Genomic DNA, 19,276 nt, shown 5'->3' with positions numbered 1-19,276 from the left:
ATGTGAATGGACTGAACTCCCCGGAAAAAAGGCAGAGAGTCTTTCATTTATTGAAAAAAGAACATTTGGACTTGATTTGTCTACAAGAAACACATGTGGGTAGGACACTCCTGCAGCCAATTGAAAGCTGTACCTTGGTTTTTAAATGGTTCCTGGAGTCGAACGGACTCCCAGAATGAATTAAGTTCAACAAGCAAAGTACATATGTACTCTCTCTCTCTCTCTCTCTCACACACACACACACACACACACACAGAGAGAGAGAGAGAGAGAGAGAGAGAGAGAATTCTTTTCTAATAGCACAAGCAGTGAAACCGTGATTCCTTAACTGCTTTAAACAATCATGGTCAAGGATGAAGGAATTAGCATTATAAGAACATCTTCAGAGTTGCCTTATTAGTCTTTCTGCAGCAAAAACAATACATATTATTTTGGCAGCTTAAAGACTAACAAATGTATTTTACACTTTAAAAGATGCCTGCAGAGTTCTATAGTGGGATTGTAGAGAGGTAGATCAGAGGGATAAGAAATGCAGGTAAGTGCATTGTTACAGTAACTCCCTCTAACAATTATATTAACTGGGAGAGGGTCTCCATGGCAACACTGCCTATGAATTGCCCATTGTGACTCTGCTTTTAAGTAAGGTGTTGACTTCACTGTCTACTTTATACTCCCACAGGTTGTGAAAAAAATAAGAAACCAGTTCAATGGCTCCTAAAAAGCCACCAGGTAAGTCCCTTCGGTTACTATTTTCTCTTCACAGGAACACAGAGATCTGCTGACTTGATATGTTCCCTCCAGTACATTGTACTGTAGACAAACACTTGACTTAGCTGAGATATTTCGGGCTGTTACTCGATCTTTATTTTTATGTTGATCATCTCATCTCATCTCATCATATAACATTACTATACTCATGCTGTCTTTATATAGATAAGCCAGAGAAAGCTGAACCACCCGCAGGAGACAAGGCTGCCAAAGGACCAGGTCTGTATGTTCATTAGCACATGGAGGAGGAAGGAACACTAAAGGAAAGTTGTGATGGGGCGGACCAGAGTGAGGACAAGCATTTTCTATAGGTCCAGGGCATCCACCAAGTGCAACTGAGGAGCAATGAATTTGAGCTTGTGTCCACCATCTGCTGCTGGGAGTGAACAGCCCCAGCTTGAAATGAAAGCTCTCCTTGATGTGCCCTCACCCTCACTACAACCCATGCACTGCTGCAGCCCCTTCCACTTACTTGATGGAGGGCAGTCAGATGGAACTCCACAACCCCAATCTTCCCATGAGTATGCTGTGTTCTTGTTCCAGGCCGGGGTAACAGACACATTGAGGGTGTCCAATCCACTCTGCTAGTTGAGGACGCGAAGTCTCTCCTCAGCTCTACCTTTCACTATAAGAACATTATGCTTCGTGGGCAGAGTGGGACACTTAATCTCAGGGTCATGGGTTTGAGCCCCACATTGGGGAAAGATTCATGCATTGCAGAGGGTTGGACTAGATGACCCTCGTAGTCCCTTCCACCTTCGTCTATTATTCTATGAGAACATAGCAAGAGCTTGCTGGGTCAGACCAAGGTCCTTCTAGTCCCGGGTGATGTCTCTTCATGCTCCTGAGGCCTCCAGACTGGGAACACAGGCAGAAAAGTGTCTTCAAGAAGCAATACTTCCATGCCAGATTCCTTCATCCACCATGGGTTTAGGAAGCTGACTGCCATATGTTGATCTAGATGGGTTGCCAGAGATTATGGGAAATTTCTTGACTGGGGTGGCACTGGGATGTTGTCTGTTGATGGCTAAAGCAGAATTTTCTCTCCTCCTGTCCATCAAGGGAATCTAACACCTTTGCAGGAAAAAGTGAAAAAGTTCTTCGAATCTTCATATTCCCTGTATGTTGGCGCAGTGCTTGTGATGGGCTCCGTTATAGGGGCAATAATGCTCACATATCTGTGTAAGTTCCAGTCTTCTAGGAAAATATAAAAGGGCAATGGGCAGAATTACAATTCACTCTTGCTTGCTTCATTTCAGTGGAGACCTTTAAAAGGAAAGGATAGGTTCTGGTCTCTACTAAGCCCTTTCACCTCCTGATTTCAGTTGGTGAGATAAACTTTTAATGTACTCTCTCCCATTGAAACCAGTGGCACCGTAGGGTTGTCCCTGAAGAAATGCTCAGAGACTATTAACTGGTTTGTTAAAAAAAGGCAAAGGACTCCAGACAGTTCAGTCCAATCACATACGACTCTGGGGTTGCGGCACTCATCCCATTTTAATGGCCGAGGCAGCCGACAGTTGTCCACAGACAGCTTTTCTGGGTCATGTGGCCAGCATGACTAAACCGCATCTGGCGAAAGCAGAGCAGCGCACGGAAACGCCGTTTATCTTCCCGCTGCAGTGGTACCTATTTATCGACTTGCACTGCATGCTTTCAAACTGCTAGGTTGGCAGGAGCTTGGACTAAGCAATCGGAGCTCACCCCGTCTCGGGGATTCGAACCGGCGACCTTCCAATCAGCAGGCCCTAGGCTCAGTGGCCACCCGTTTCCCAACTGGTTCTTCTGGGAGTTCTTCTGGAACGTGCCTTGCTCCTTTGTACTCAGGCGATTAACCCCTTCCTTGGATGAGCACACTGCAACCTCTACCATCTGTTGTGGCCTAGGGTCCTCAAATCTGAGAAGTACCCAAAGCAGCTACACTACCTGTAGGATGAAGCAGGTTGGGGGCCAGACTGTTGCTTTTGGGAGCCTGTAGAAAACCTTCCTAATGTTCATGGCCCAGCATAAATATGTGCATTCAGCTGTTCCTTTCCTGACAAATCTGGACTGTGAGAGTGGGGTAGACCCAACCCTGGTCAGCCAAGCCAAGCCCACCTGGCGGCAGCTATCCTGCTACTGAAAGAGACTCAGTCAGGGAGAGGCAGGGGCATTCCGTGGGGGGGGGCGCGCGGCTGCCCAGGGTGTCATTCCAAAAGGGGGGCAAAATGCTGACCCCCAATCAGCAGTGTCTCCCAGGGTGCGCCCTACTCACTGTGCACCGACCCCAGCGGTATGCATCCCCCCAGGAAGCATGCCACCCCTACGGTTGGCACTCCATGCCCCCGGGACGCGTGCCATGACCTCCGGGACACAAACCATGTCCCCTGTGGGTGGCACACCACACGCCCTGGGACAAGTGCCGCTCCGAGTACCAGAGCAGGTTGCTTCACCTCTGGGGGAAGGAGAGCTTCCCAAGGCTGAAATGCTTTCTTCAACTCCCAAGGGTATCGAGAGGCTGGAGTACCCACAGAGAACACCTCCGTCAAGTGTCAGGTGGAGGGAGGAGGGGATTCTAGGTCTCGATCTCCTTGTCAAGATGAGGTAGCCATCATGTCCATCTCCTGTAACGGCCCGGCACCTTTTCAATTCAGAATACACACACACACACACTCATTCATATATCTATCTATCTCTATCTATCTATCTATCTATCTATCTATCTATCTATCTATGAAGATATTGGGCTAAGGACTCTAAATTAGATCTTGAGGCTTGAAAATGGACCTTCCTAGAGGAGAAATTCTTCCTTTACGAATTTTGGGAAGTACATTGCATATTGGAACTTATATGACACAAGTCTCATTCCAAATGCAACTTAATCCCTTCCAAAGGGGTGCTGGGGGAAGCAAAGCTATTCTCCCACATGTGTTGAACAACTTTCCCCATCATCACCTTTAGATGTTAAGGAAGTGCAAAGGAGAGCCATATTTGAAGAAGGAACGACAAAGATTCTGCAAATGGTAGAAGACACCTTTCCGGATCTTTTTGAGGCAGATGGTAAGCCCACCATTTCTTCTCATTACTCAGTTCAGGGAAGTCGAAGAGAAATGGGAGGTTTGCCTCAAGCTCATTCTATTCTCAACTTCTCCATAAGCATGGTGTGTGTGTGTGTGTGCGCGCGCGCCGTGTTAGTGGAAAAATATATTGATATAAGAAAGAAAATTCCTGAATTCCAAGATCCAAGTCCAACCTACGTTTTGGAGTTGCAGAGTTGGAAGGGATCACAAGGGTCTTCTAGCTCAACCCCATGCAGTGCAAGAATCGTTCACCCAAAGGGGGGTTCAAATCCACAACCCTAAGATGAAGAGTCTCATGCTCTACTGACTGAGCTATCCAGAAGCTCCAGGAAAGGACTGCAGCTCAGTGGATGTGCAAATGCCATTGTTGTTGTGTTAAAAAAGGCCCAAGTTCAATTTTCAGTATCTCCAGGCAGAGGTGGGAATGACCTCTTTCAGAAGCACCGGAGAGCCATTGCTAGTCAGCATAGACAATTCTCATCTACATTAATGAATGGTCTGATTCTGTATAAGACAACTTCCTAGGTTCCTATATATGAATAGTAAATATTAGATTTTGAGAAACATGGCTGCTCAGTATCTGTACATGGCTGTTTGAGATTCCTCCCGACTTCAATTGTTGCCACTCTCTTAGATATCACAAAATTCAAGAAAGCTGAGAATATATCTGCGGCAATATCCGAAGAGAAAAAGAAAATCAGTGAACTACAGCAGGCTATTAGTAAGTTACTCAGAAACCAAGTTTATCGGTCAAGGTCAAGGTGCCAGAACCTTTGAGGCAATAGGCGATTTCAGAACCATTGGCATGGATTTCCCTTTTCCATTACAGGCTAGAATGGCATATTCTGGTGCCAATCCCGTTTTGAAATATCAGTCAGATTAGCACAGCTGGAAGCAGAGAATGGGTAGCTCTCTTCAGGTGTTTTAAGTGAGCACATGTGCAGAGGGCTGTAGGGATGAGCATACTAGCTCTTGCCCACTAGGGCTCTTCCCTGTGAAATTGCAGGGTGACGGTCTCAAGCTGTGAACCAGCAACATAGGGAAGGTCACAAGTTCTCTGTGTACTATGTACAAGTTCTCTATCAGGTACAGGATTTTAAATAGTATGGACACAGTCAAAAGGCCATGTTGTTGAGCCTATGAGGGCAACAGCTCCATTACAGTGGAAACCTAGCATGGGCGGGGTATAAATATTTATTACTATATTATTATTATTGTTGTTATTATTATTATTATTATTATTATTAATATTATTACGGATGTCTGGTTAAGCCCATAGTCCTTTGAGGACTGGTGCATTAGCATGTCTGTTGAGGCATTTGTGCTGAGGGCCAAATACTGAACTTGACTCATGACTCAATGACCAGTCCCCACATGTCCTCCTTTCCATGCTAAGGGAATTCATCCTGAGCCTGTGAAGTAAGAAAAAGTATTTTCTTTCCCATCAGATCAGTAGTACAGCTTTTGTTTCCTATATTTTCTTTCCTACTGTTCAAATGGTGGGTCGTTCTAGGTTTTTTGGTATATACTCTGTACTCAAAAACAGTTCTGAAACTGTCTAGAAGGAATTGGCTACAGCAAGGTCGAATTTCACAGGAGACCTGGTGGAGCTCCCTTGCACCTCTCAGTCTGTGTCTGGTACTTGGGCCTGTTGACCCAAATCAGTTAGAAAGCTGGCTAGTGATTTTTAATGGGTGCAAAAAGAGAAAGAGGGAAGGAAATGAATGGTACTTCTCAGACCAAATAAGCTATGTGCAGATCCCTGAGCAAAGAAGTGATATGCTGACAAGGCCTCACTCCTGTCAGCAATCATGCTGCAGCATTCAGCACCAACTGCAGGTCAAGCACGAGGGAAGCCTCAAACAGAGCATTCTGCAGAAATCCAGTCTTGAACTGAGCAAAGTATGAACTGTTGTGGCAAGGAATCATGGTTCAGGAATGACCAGACTTGTTGAACCAGCTGAAGCTGGTAAAAGCCACTTCTAGCCATTGGGGCATCGACCATGGCCCTCTCCTCTACCTTCCCCCAAAAGGGAACATTGGCAATGGCCCATAGCTGTTCTAATCCAAAGGGGCCAGAGCTGCTTTCTTTAGCAGTGGTCACACCACTGCTTCTTTCAATGCTGAAGGGACCACCCCCTCATGCAGCAAAGCATTAACCACAATCTGGACCCAACCAGTCAGCCCCCTCTGATAGATTTGATAAGCCAGGAGGGATTGGAGTTGAGGGGCCATGGGGTTGGATGCATTGCTGCCGGTACCTTCTCCACATCAGCTAATTGCATAAGGTGAAACTGATCCCACTAAACATCCTCTATAGAGGCACTGGGTTCTTCAATTGGAGATGCAACATTTGGAGTGCGTAGCCAGTGGGTCCTAGTGGGTCTGAGGACAATGCTAGATTTTCTTCAGTGGGGGTGGTTCCCCCACCCAAGGTGCTCCCAAGGTTCCCCCTGATATCAGTGTTTTAAATTCTGCAGAGTCCTACAAGCTGGCTTCTACTACAACCTCACTTGTCCTTTCTCTCTTTTTATTGCTCTCATATTCTGGGCATTGCTCAAAGGTGACATTCGCCACAGGTTACGTGAGGAATGGATTGTTTGGCATGGAGCCCTATATTTATTTGACTTCATTGCCACCCCAAGGACTTGGAAACAGTGCATACAATACTGCGAAAGGATGAAATACGATACAAAATTGTTATGTGTTGAAAGTGAGGAGGAGGAGGTAAGCAGATCATGGAATAAATTCTTAAGGGACAATGGAGGAGTGTGACTGCCGTGGAGTTCAGCGTCTGCCGTGGTTGTAGAGACTGATAAGGGACAGACATGAGACCTGGGAAACCGGGATTTGAATCCCCACTCTGCCATGAATCTTACTGGTCAGGACTGCCTTTCATCCCAACTTACCCCATGGGACTGTCGTGAGGACAAATGGGGAGAGGAGAAGGGCATGCAGCACCTTGAGCTCCTTTGGAGGAAAAGGTGGCATATTAGTATTAGTATTTATTCCAGTTATTTCAGTTATTCCTTTTATCATAAGAACCCAGGGTAGTGTGCAACATTTTAAAAAATTACATATTTTTCAGTGATAGAAACACAATAGTTCAGGATACAATTGTATGGGGAGACCAGGAATAATGAGACCTGGGAAACTGGGATTTGAATCCCCACTCTGCCATGAAGTAATAAAAAAGCATACTAACAGACAGGTTATTAATAATAAAACAATCATCATAATAACAGTCCTCTCCCCCACACTTTTACAGGCCAAAGATTACTTTATAGCCTGGGGAAAGAGGAATGGTTTTGCCCAATGCCTAAAGGCATGTAATGATGGCGCCAGAGAAGCCGCTCTGGGAAGAACATTCCATAATTGGGAGCCACCACAGAAAAGGCCCCTTCTCTTTTTGCAATCCTTCTAACCTCTCTGGGACATTGAGGAGGGCCTCAGATGACAAGCACAGGGTATGGTGGGTTCCTAAGGGGAGAGGCAATCCTTAAGGTATTGGATCCTCAGCCATGTAAAGCTTTATAGCCCTTCGATTTGGACTACTAATCAGCAGCCAGTGCAGTTGTGCCCTGATTGGTGTTCTGGTGATCAATCTGCCCATTGCATTTCTACCAGCTGAAGTTTCCTGCTCCTCAATGAGACCAAGACCTAGGCATTTTTGCTCCTTCGTTTCCCCCTTATCTAGACTTTCTTCTTTTCTGTGATGTAGGCCTTTGCTGTAGCCATAGTGAAGCCCAGACCGACCGATTATTTTATTGGAATTTCCATGGTAGGCTCAGATTGGCGCTGCTATCAAAAGGGCTTTCGCTTGGAAACTCTGTAAGTCCAAACTCCTCCTCATCTCGGAACTTTCATAACCAATAAGTATTTGAAGAGAGCCAAGATGTTTGTGTGTTTATATTGTTCTTTATTATGATGGTTTAATTTATAGACCAATTAGTTTCCAGAGAGCTTCAAAGTGCTTTACAAAATACAAAATTAAAACAGAAAAGAACAAAATGCACGGGCAGGAAAGGTGTGATTAAATGAGCCTCTCACACCACCTTTGTTGCCCAGCTGCAACACAACAACCCTGCAGCGCAACCAGTGGGATTTATTCTCTGGCCGTTGCTGCCACCACCCTTCCACTTCCTCCAGCAGTCCAGGGGGGAGGGACCTGCGGTGCACCAAAGCAATTGCTTTTCAGTTGGGGCTGAAGTGGATGAGTCCAGTTGGTGGCACTGGCTCAAGGGCGGTGCTGACATCGGTTATGGGCCCAGCCGTCATTCCAGTCATTCCTGAAACCTATGCAGTTTGGCAGGTCAATATGAAAGCGCTTTTACAGAGGGAAAAGCTATTCTACACTATAGAAGATGACCCTCCCGATAAGGATGATGATGATTGGCCTGAGTGGCATGCTGCAAACACGAAAGCCCAAGGGACAATTGTTTTGAGTGTTGCAGACCACTTGTTGGTGAACTTAGAGGGTCAAGAGACTGCACGAGCTGTTTGGCATAAACTGGGAGATATGCATTTGAGGCAGAATGCTGGTTCCAGTGTAATTTTCTTCAAGAAGCTGTGCAGGCTACAGTTGGAGAAAGGTGGTTATTTGCCTAGCCATCTATCTCAGTTAAAACGCCTCAGACAGGACCTTGTTCAGTGAGACCTGGCTATTTCAGAGGCTGTGTTTGCAATGCTAATGATAAATAGCCTAGATGAGTCTTATGATGGAGTAGCTGCCCAGATTTCTACGATGCCTTCTGACTGGCTAACAGAAGATTATGTGTCTAGCGTGCTCTTGAATGAGTGGGATCGCAGACAGGTTGTTAGAGAAAGCTGAGACAATGGTGCTGTTAAAAATGTGCTTGCAAATGTGCCTGAGTTTTCAGCAGGGGAAAGTGAAAGTGAAACTGCTGCTGTTAAAGCTTTGAAATTGAAGCGGTGCTTTTCGTGTGGAGCACAAAGCCATTTGAGTTTCCAGTGCAGCAAGAAATCTTCAAAGAAGAAGGGAAACTTCAAAGGCAGAGGGGGGAGGAGGACGAAATCCACAAGCACCTGCTACTTCAAAGGCTTTGATCTCTCGCTGCTCCAATCAACGTGGGCGGAGTTTCTTTGTAGTCAACTCTGGCTGTTCCAACCACGTGGCCAAATATGAAAGTCTCTTTGTTCAGCTTGAGAAGCAAGAGAAAGAAATTCATCAAGCAGATGGGACTGTTCTCACGAGTTTGGCTAAGGGAACTGTGTTTTTAAAGAGCCTGAACGCTACTATTAAGAATGTCCTGTATGCTCCTCATATTCAGGACAATTTGTTGAGTGTTTCCCAGCTTGATCGTCAGGGGTTTAAGGTGGTGTTTGCTAAATCTCGTTGTGAAATTCGTCGAGATGGCAAGCTCATTCTGTATGCAAAATGTGTAAATGGTTTGTACCAATTGCCTTTTGTTTCAGGTACAACTGCAAAAGCAACTGAGAAAGAGTGTTGCAATTTATCTGTTGATAAGAATGAGAAGTTGCATGACCAATGTGTACCACCAAAAGGGTTTTCAGGGTGTACCACCAAAAGGGTTTTCTAAAGAGTTCGCTAAGGCTGAGGTCACAAGCAACTCTGGTGTGGTCTTTGAACCAGCCAATTATAAGGAAGTTAAAAATCTATCTGCAAAAGATGCAGAACCTTGGCTGAATGCCATGAAAGCTGAGTTGAATTCCCTGAAACAGAACAATACTTGGGAATTGGTTTCAGCAGAACCAGGTATGAAGTGTGTAGACAGTAGGTGGGTCTACAAGGTAAAGACTGATCAGAGAGGGAAAGTAGTCAGATATAAAGCCAGATTAGTGGCGAGAGGTTTTCCTCAGACACTTGATCAGGATTACCATGAAACGTATTCTCCAACAATAAGGTTTGAAAGTGTTAGACTGTTGTTGAAGATAGCTGCCGAAGAGGGTATGACGATTTCCCATCATGATGTCAATACTGCGTTTTTGTATGGCGTTCTAAATGAGAATATCTATATGTCACCTCCAGATCGTGTGCAGATAAAAGAAGGAATGGTTTGCAAGTTGAAAAAATCCCTGTATGGTTTGAAACAGAGTGCACGGTGCTGGCACACCAAGCTAACTGAAGTGCAGTTCTCCTTAGGTTTTGTGCAAGGAAAGGCTGATTCATGTGTTTTTGTTAAAGAGTCCAATCAGCATAAGCTTTATTGCATCTGTTTTGTAGATGACATATTATTTGTGTGGAAGAATGAAAACATCTACAAAAGCATTTTGGCAAAGTTGCAAAAGCATTTTGATTTAAAAGACCTAGGAGAAGTTAGCAATTATCTCTCTCTTGAGATTGAGAGAAATGCTCAGGGTGACGTTTTGGTGCATCAGTCACGTAAGATCACTGATGTAATAGAGACGTTGAACCTGACTGATGCAAATCCTGTGGATACCCCTATGGTCGCAGGTTATCAGCATGACACAAATGCTGAGGTTTTTCCTGATGCAACACTTTTCAGAAGTGTGTTGGGTAAACTTAATTTCATAGCAAGATGTTCAAGGCCAGACATTGCAGTGAGTGTGAATTTAATTAGCAGGTATGCCAATCAACCCACAGTTCAAGATTGGAAAGCACTAAAACAGATAGCAAGATATTTAAAAGGAGCTGTGGATTACAGATTGAGACTTACAAGTCAAAAGTCTGGAGGTCTCAAGATCTATGCTGATGCCAGTTTCGGAAGTGACACAATGGATGGCAAAAGCACATCAGGAGTGTGTTATTTGTACAATCAATGTCTTTTTAATTGGTGTTGCAGAAAGCAGGCAACAGTAAGCTTAAGTTCCTGTGAGGCAGAGCTTAATGCTTTAACTCTTTCCCTGATGGATATAGAGTGGTTGCAGCAACTGTTTAATGACATAAAAGTGAAGGTCGCTTTTCCTGTTCAGGTTTATCAGGATAATAAAACATGTATAACGTTGCTCCACTCAGAGGGATGTAAACAAAGGACAAAATATCTGCTAATCAAGCTCCATCGAGCTAGAGAATGTATTCAAAATGGTATTGTAAAAGTGTCATATATGCCGGGGAAAGAGATACCTGCAGATATGTTAACAAAGGTTGTAAGCAGAGAACAACTTTTGGAGTGTGTGTGTAAATTGCAGTTATGTTTAGATTCTTGAATGGTTGGATGAAATGGGGGAGGATGAGATTTCACCCCTCCCATATCCAAGAATCTGCTGATTCCCCAGAGAGGAGGGGGTGGTTTTCTGCTCTCTACTTATTCTGCTCTAGCACCACATCAAAGTGTCAGTGTCGGAGAGAGAGAGAGACTGAATGTTAGAGAGAGATTGTGTGTATAGATAAGGTTGCTGCTAAGAGCAGCTGCAGACACTCAGTGCAGTTCAGCATTTTTCGTTTAGACCTCATTTAGCTCTGTATATAGTTGTGTATTATAGTTGTAGATAGAATAAAGAAGATATTCTACAGAGCTGCTCTCCGAGTCGTTTATGCTCTGCTATACTCTGGTATACTCTGCTGTGCAACAACGGTATTCTTGTGGAAGTGAATCCGGTGCTCACAGCTCTAAGCTGTGAGTCCACAGCACTTTGACCTCTTCCTGTGCAGAAGGAGGTCTCTGGAAGTGCTACCCCAGATCGCCTGGCCCAGTCGAGGCTGAAGTGGATTAGTCCAGTTGGTGGCACTGGCTCAAGGGCAATGCTGACAGGGTGCACCAAAGCAATTGCTTTTCAAGCTTCTCTGATGCTTTACCAGGCATGTCCAAAGTCAGGCCCAGGGGCCTAATCCAGCCCGCCGGTTAGTTTAATATGGCCCATGCAGCAGTTTATATTCTGGGGTAAAATCCTAAAAAAAGCTAAACAACTTCAATCCAAAAAAAGACAACAACTTTGGTCGGTCCTCACGCATGTTCACTTCATCAAATCTGGCCCTCTTAGAAAAAAGTTTGGACACCCCTGCTTCAATCAGAGTGCAAAGGCAGCCCACACTCTGTGTGTTGGGAATCCTGGAAGCCAAGACCCAAGTGTGGGGTGAGTACTCTTTGATGAGAGAACCCCAACAGAGATTTAAGACAGCAAAAGATGCAGCAAATAAAAGTGTGGAAATGTCAGCTGTAAACCCTTAAAAATGTCCTCTTTCCAGTCAACTCCAAAGTATCCCACTTTCAAAGGTTCTTCCCAACTTCCCTAGCACAAACATAGAGCACACATTTAGTAAGTCTGTTTCCTGCTTGGCAGGGGGTTGGACTCGATGGCCCTTGTGGTCTCTTCCAACTCTATGATTCTATGATTCTATGAAGTCATAAAATGACTTTCTGCTTTCAAATCAGATGCTCTGCTACTGAGCTGTGGCACTTGCCAATGGTAGACACACCTCCCACAACCCCTGTTCCCTCTCTGTCTTCTCCTGCTTTGTTCTCTGAATGGACAAAAGACAAAGACTGGAAAATGCTACTATCAAATTCCTTGGTGGACCTGATAAGGACCAAAAGGAGTGTATTAGGATTGCCCTCTCTGTAAGCTGTGTGTGCTGGGCCCGGGGGTAACCCGAGCAACGCGGTCCAGGTCCAGTGCCGAATCAGTTTAACAGGCCAAGGCAGGACACGAGGCAGGAAACCAGGCAAGGTCAGGCTCAGGGTCTCAGGCAGGTTCTAGCAAACAGCAATGTTGCTCCCACAACCTGGGGTGGGGTCTGACAGCCTTTTTTCTTTGTCAGGGTAACAGCCGGTCCTGATCCCCCTACTCTCTCCTACTCTCAGACCTTAGTCTCTGCATCTCGGGAGATGTCGGTGGGTTAATGGACCCATGGACTGCCTCAGCCTCTCCTGACCCAACTGGTAGAGGAGCAGCTGTAAGTGATGGCCCAGCTGAAGGCAACGAGGTCATCCCTGCATCTGGGGCCAGGGCAGGCTCAGGCCCTGACTCGGCCCAGCTGGTGCTTGTTGCAGGAGAACCTGTGCAGACTGGGGCTCTTCAGAATCAGGCCCCAGACTAGGTTCAGATGCCACCTGAGGCAAAGGATCTGGTGCGGATTGAGATTCCTCTGGTTCCGAGTCCAAGCCCGAGTCCCAGGCCATCACACCATGCAACTTTGTCACAGGTGAGGCACTGCCTTGGAAAATCCTACCATTTATTAATTTATAGGGTTTGCCTATAAGAATATCTCCCCCCTTATTTTCCTGATGAAAGCACAATAAGTGCTGGTTGGATGTACGTGTTTCTGCAGGCTAACACATGATTTGCCTTCCAATCAGACACTAATAATAATAATACCTAGTTTCCCCCCAACCACTCTGGGCAGCTCACAGCATATATCAAAACATAAAAAAGCAATCATTACAAACTTCTTGATACAGGGAATAAAATGAGACTCATCTGGTGTTGGTGGTAGTGCAGAAAGTGTGTAAGCTCTGACTACAGGGTAGGGCAGAGAGGCAGGGGAGTGTGCTAGACCAAAAGAGAATTCTTCTCTGAATGTTACTCCTCTGGGTTACTGCAAAAATAATGAATAAGTGTGTGGAGGATAGGCAAGTATTTGATTCTAAGAGGTACACAATAAAATAAGTATTCAGACTGAGTAGTTTCTCCTCTCCTTTTCAGCTACTGGGATAGTCAACGTCCAAGAAATAAAGGTCCTGCAAAACCAGATTCAAACAACTGTGTCATCATCACAAGGGGCTGCGACAAAATTTATTACTGTTGGCATGATGTTTTGTGCCACGGCCTAAAACGGTGCATCTGCAAAAGGAAACCTATTAAAAAGTGGATGAAATAACTGATAATCTGCACTCTATACCACCTTGTCAATCCTGCTATTCCAAGGCTGGAAAAGAGCCATTGTTTTACACCTGCAAAGGCTTAGTTGGGCAGTGAAATAAAGTGCGGAAGAATTCAGTAATGGCCCATGTATGTTTCTTTTCTTTTTAAAATTGTATTTGCTTAACAGAAACAAAAGAAACAGTCTTAATCATCCATTCATACAAAAGTACACAACAAATCAACTAATAGAAAAGGGGGGGGATCTAATAAACAGAATAAATAATATATTCTTTCTTTACATACAACTTCCCATCTACTCCATATTTCACATATTCATTATTAACTTCTTGCCAAAACTTGTCAAAAATATAAATAAAGTGTAAGTAAATATTTATTTTTTAAAAAAAGATATTTATTAAGATTTTGTATAATAAAACAAGCATCACAATCAAACAAAAAAGAGAAAGACAATAAAAAAACAGCACAATCAAACAAAACAGAAAGGTGCAATAAAAAACATAGAAAAGGTAAAAGTAAACAAAAAACAAAGAAAATCTAGTTTTTTACTTATTATCTTTATAACCCTCTTTCCTGACTTCCTCGCATCTCCCTTTTCTGTGTTCCCCATTACACAATCAAATTCAGCAGTTCCTTACCCTCTTTCAAATCTTATTCAATATTATACATTTCAGCCTATTATGTCTCCGGTTTTTCCTTTCCTTTCCTTTTAAATCCATTTTTACATGTTTTTTATAACTTAATCCCTTGTATCATTTTGTTTAATTTTGACATAATTTTACTCTGGTCTTTTCACCCTTTTCTTTTAAAACATTTTTGCATAATCCTTTTAACTATGTCACTGATGCCATATTATCTTTATATCCAACATCATTTTAACATTCAAACATTTTACAATGTTTTTGGAGATATTCTTTGAACTTCTTCCAGTCCTCTTCCACCGACTCTTCTCCCAGGTCTCGGATTCTGCCAGTCATTTCTGCCAATTCCATGTAGTCTATCACTTGCATCTGCCATTCTTCCAGGGTGGGCAAATCTTGTGTCTTCCAATACTTTGCGATGAGTATTCTTGCTGCTGTTGTTGCATACATAAAAAATGTTCTGTCCTTCTTTAACACCAATTGGCTGACAATGCCCAGAAAAAAGGCCTCTGGTTTCTTAGGAAAGGTATATTTAAATACCTTTTTCAGTTCATTATAGATCATTTCCCAGAAAGCCTTGACCTTTGGGCACGTCCACCAAAGGTGAAAGAATGTTCCCTCAGTTTCTTTACATTTCCAGCATTTGTTATCAGGCAAATGATATAATTTTGCAAGCTTGACTGGGGTCATGTACCACCTGTACATCATTTTCATAATATTTTCTTTTAAGGCATTACATGCCGTAAATTTCACATCAGTGGTCCATAACTGTTCCCAGTCAGCAAACATGATGTTATGACCAATATCTTGCGCCCACTTAATCATAGCTGATTTGACCGTTTCATCCTGAGTGTTCCATTTTAACAGCAAGTTATACATTCTTGAAAGTATCTTAGTTTTAGGTTCTAACAATTCTGTTTCTAATTTCGATTTTTCCACCTGGAAGCCTATTTTTTTATCCAAATTAAAGGCATCTCTAATTTGATAATAATGTAACCAATCTCGCACTTTATCTTTTAGTTTCTCAAAACTCTGCAATCTCAATGTGTCTCCATTTGTTCTAATATCTCCCAATATTTCAGCCACTTGGCCTCCATATTGAGTCTTTTCAGAGCCTTAGCTTCCATAGGTGATAACCACCTTGGGGTCTTGCTTTCCAGTAAGTCTTTATATCTTGTCCAGACATTAAACACGGTTTTCCTGGCAATATGGTTTTTGAATGCTCTATGAGCTTTAAGCTTGTCGTACCACAGATATGCATGCCACCCAAAAGCATTGTTAAACCCTTCCAAATCCAAAATGTCAGTGTTCTCAAGAAGTAGCCAGTCTTTCAACCAGCAGAATGCTGCTGATTCATAGTACAACTTCATGTCTGGCAGGGCAAACCCCCCTCTTTCTTTAACATCAGTCAATATTTTAAATTTTATTCTGGGCTTTTTGCCCTGCCAGACAAATTTAGAAATATCTCTCTGCCACCTCTTGAAACAATCCATCTTGTCCACAATCTGCAAAGTTTGAAACAAAAACAACATTTTTGGCAATACATTCATCTTTATAACAGCAATTCAGCCCAACAAGGAAAGCTTCAATTTTGACCAAATTTCTAAATCTTTTTTAACTTCTGACCAACATTTCTCATAATTTTCTTTAAATAAATTCAAATTTTTAGCCGTCATATTAATCCCTAGGTATTTCACTTTCTTGACCACAATTAAATCTGTCTCCTTCTGAAACCTTTCTTTTTCCATTGTTGTCAAATTTTTCTCTAAAGCCTTAGTTTTTTGCTTGTTTAATTTAAATCCTGCCACATGACCAAATTCTTGAATCAATTCTAAAACCCTTTTCGTACTAGATTCTGGCTCCTGTAATGTCAAAACCAGGTCATCTGCAAAAGCCTTTAGTTTATATTGTTTAGCTCCGACCTGAATTCCTTTAATCAACCGGTCCCTTCTGATCATATTCAAGAGCACCTCCAGGACCGAAATAAATAGCAATGGAGAGATAGGGCAGCCCTGTCGTGTTCCTTTTTCTATTCTAAACTCTTCTGACACCACATTATTGACTATCAATTTTGCTTTTTGTTCTGAATAAATTGCGTCTATACCATTTTCAAACCCCCATCCCACTCCCATTCCCTTAAGATTTTTCTTCATAAAATTCCAATAAATATTGTCAAAGGCCTTCTCCGCATCAATAAAAATTTAAACTGCTTTTGTATTAATATTCATTTGCAGTAATTCCAAAATGTCAGTAATGTTCCTTGTATTATCAGACAGATGTCTGCCTGGGAGAAAGCCTGCCTGATCTTTGTGTATCACTTCATTTAACACTCTTTTTAATCTGTTAGCTAAAATATCTGCAAAAATTTTGTAATCCACATTTAAAAGGAATATGGGACAGTAGTTCTTGAGTTGTGTCTTTTCAGATTCAGATTTTGGTATAAGTGTGATTAAAGCTTCTTTCCACGACTCCGGCGCCTTCTTCCCCTCCATAATCTCGTTGCACACCTCCTTTAATGGTTGAATTAAATAGTCTTTCAAAGTCTTATAGTACTTGGAGGTTAACCCATCCGGCCCTGGAGACTTGCCCAATTGCATGTTCTGAATGGCACCTTCAATCTCCTGTTCTGTTATTTTATAGTTCAGTATTGTCTTATTTTCTTGAGATATTTTTTGTAGTCCATTAGTTCTTAAAAAATGGTCTATATCAGTCTCTTTCTGTGGCCCCTGGGTGTAAAGTTGTTTGAAGTATCTCTGGAAGCATTTTCTAATCTCCACAGGATTCTGAATGTTTTTCCCTTCAATCTCAAGATTTGTAACCGTATTCAACTTCTGTCTTTTTTTCAACTGCCACGCTAGCAGTTTTCCACATTTATTAGCCGATTCAAAAGTCTTTTGTCTCATTTGTTTAATTTTCCACTCAACTTCCTGGTTTATCAATTTCATATATTGTACTTGATATAGTTTAATTTCTCTCAGAATCTCCTGTGACTTTGGTTTCGATCTTAATTTTTTCTCTCCTTTTATTTTCTCCAAAATTTTATCTTTTTTCTCATTTTGAGTTCTCTTTTTTATTGCATTCTGTTGTATCAGAAACCTCCTCATCACCGCTTTACTTGCGTCCCAGATTACTCTTTTTTCAACTGTAGTTTTCAAATTTACTTCAAAATAGCCTCTCAAAGTCTTTTGGGCCTTCTTCACAATCTCTTGATCTCTTAATAAGGTGTCATTCATCTTCCATCTGAAGGAACCAGTTGATGTTAATTTCATTTCCATCTTTACAGCATTATGGTCGGAGCAGGTTTTTGGGCAGATTTCCACCTTTCTAGTCTTAGGTGCCAGTCCTCTAGTTATCCATATTTGGTCAATTCTAGTCCATGTCATTTTGGCTTCAGAGAAGAATGTCCCTTCTCTTCCTAAGGGATTTTTTGTTCTCCAGATATCAATCAAATCCATATTGTCAGTTAGTTCAAAGAAAGTTTTTGATAGCCTGCCCTCTTTTGTTATGCTTTGTTTTTGTGCTTTGTCCATGTTCGTAGATACCACCTCATTCATGTCGCCCATCATAATGATGTTGTTATAATCCATATAGTCCAACATTGTCTCATGCAACTTCTTGTAAAATTCCGACTTCCCCTCATTTGGTGCATAAATTCCTAAAATCAGAAATTTTTCTCCTTGTATTTGGATTTCAATTGCCAAAATTCTTCCTTGCTCATCTTTAAAAAGGAATTTTGGTGATAGGCTTTCTTTTGCGTAGATGACAACTCCTCTCTTCTTAACTCTGTCAGATGAAATAAATTCTTGGCCTAGTCTCTTGTTAATTAAAACTTTCCTGTGAAGCCTAATCACATGTGTTTCCTGTAGGCAAATTAAGTCTAATTGTTCCTTTTTTAATAAATGAAAGATCTTCTTCCTCTTCTCAGGGGAGTTAAAACCATGAATGATCCAACTTAATAGTTGCAGAGACATGTTGAAATAGTTCTACTTTCCTCCTACAGCTCCCAAAAGATCTTCTCCCTCTGACGGTGGTATCACTTTCTCAGGCTCATCAAGACCCAAGGATGTAAGTACAGAACTTAGTGGTCCAGATCCTAAGGCTCTTAATTCTTCTTCAGTCCCTTTCTGAAGGTCTTCTCCGTGGTCACTCAAAAATTTTTCCTTGTCTTCAACTGTTTTGTTTTTAACTTTTTTCCCTTTAAAAGTAAAAGATAGCCCCTGGGGGAACTCCCATCTGAAGACAATTCTGTTACTTCTCAATAGCTTCACTAAGTCTCCATAGTTAGATCTGAGTTCGAGTAGATATTTTGGGATATCCTTGTAAATTTCCACTCTAAAATCTTTGATCTCTAAGGTCTTCTGAAAGTGCGCACTCAGTATCTTGTCTCTTTCTTCCTTCGTTCTGAGGGAGATCAGACAGTCTCTCGACTTAATCTTCCTCCCTCCCTTTCCAAGCCTGAATGCACTTACAATCTTAAAGTCCTTGTCCTCTTCCAGAGACCAAAATTCTGCAAATTCTTGAGTCAAATACTCAATTAAATCCTCCTTTTCAAGTTCTGGAACTGACCTGTCTCAAATTATTTTCCTTACTTTTTAATTCTATCATAGACAGATGTGCCTGATGTTCGCCAATCTGTTTGCGCATAGGTTTTATTTCCTCTTGCACAGCCTCTGCATTCTGTTTGGCCTCTTCAGCTGTTTTACGATTTAATGTAGTGACTTCCAACAATTTCCCAATAGATTGTGCGTTTAAACTAACTTGCTGAGTCAAATTATTAACACTGGCTGTGTTTTGGTCAATTTTAGATGATTGTTCAGTCACTTGCTTACTCAGGCCATCCAATTTTTCAAGGATTTTATCTAACACTGAGGTAAAATCCCCTCCTGTGGCCATTCCTTCAGGCCTGGTTTGCTCTAAATCTTCCTCTTGTGCCACAGGAACAGTGGGAACAGATGATCTGCGCAGCTGTGAGATTATACTAGACTGTTGTGTTTTGGCTTTGCCTGATCTTGTCTTCCCACTCATCCCACTGCTGTCTATGTGCCA

General features: G+C 42.5%; 1 protein-coding gene across 1 annotated transcript; it reads left to right on the top strand.

Moving 5' to 3' along the window:
* The first annotated feature begins 624 nt into the window (after positions 1 to 624).
* Positions 625 to 13,711, top strand: LOC310852821 (uncharacterized protein). Its single transcript, XM_083756919.1, has 8 exons — positions 625 to 729; positions 934 to 987; positions 1,831 to 1,950; positions 3,709 to 3,807; positions 4,462 to 4,548; positions 6,391 to 6,554; positions 7,549 to 7,658; positions 13,413 to 13,711. Exons 1-8 carry the CDS (start codon positions 708 to 710, stop codon positions 13,585 to 13,587), a joined length of 831 nt encoding a protein of 276 aa, XP_083613045.1. The 5' UTR covers positions 625 to 707; the 3' UTR covers positions 13,588 to 13,711.
* The last annotated feature ends 5,565 nt before the right edge of the window (positions 13,712 to 19,276 follow it).

The sequence above is a fragment of the Podarcis gaigeae genome (genome assembly GCF_964106915.1).
Source record: "Podarcis gaigeae genome assembly, chromosome: 9".
Taxonomy (NCBI): Eukaryota; Metazoa; Chordata; class Lepidosauria; order Squamata; family Lacertidae; genus Podarcis; species Podarcis gaigeae.
The sequence above is the reverse complement of the archived record's forward strand: the minus strand, read 5'-3'. Positions and strand labels throughout refer to the sequence as shown.

Bases quoted from the DNA above. Each gene is read 5' to 3' on its own strand.
- LOC310852821 (XM_083756919.1), top strand. From the start codon at position 708: ATGGCTCCTAAAAAGCCACCAG. The intron at 1,951-3,708 runs GTAAGTTCCAGT...CATCACCTTTAG, and splicing joins AATAATGCTCACATATCTGT to ATGTTAAGGAAGTGCAAAGG. The intron at 3,808-4,461 runs GTAAGCCCACCA...CCACTCTCTTAG, and splicing joins GGATCTTTTTGAGGCAGATG to ATATCACAAAATTCAAGAAA.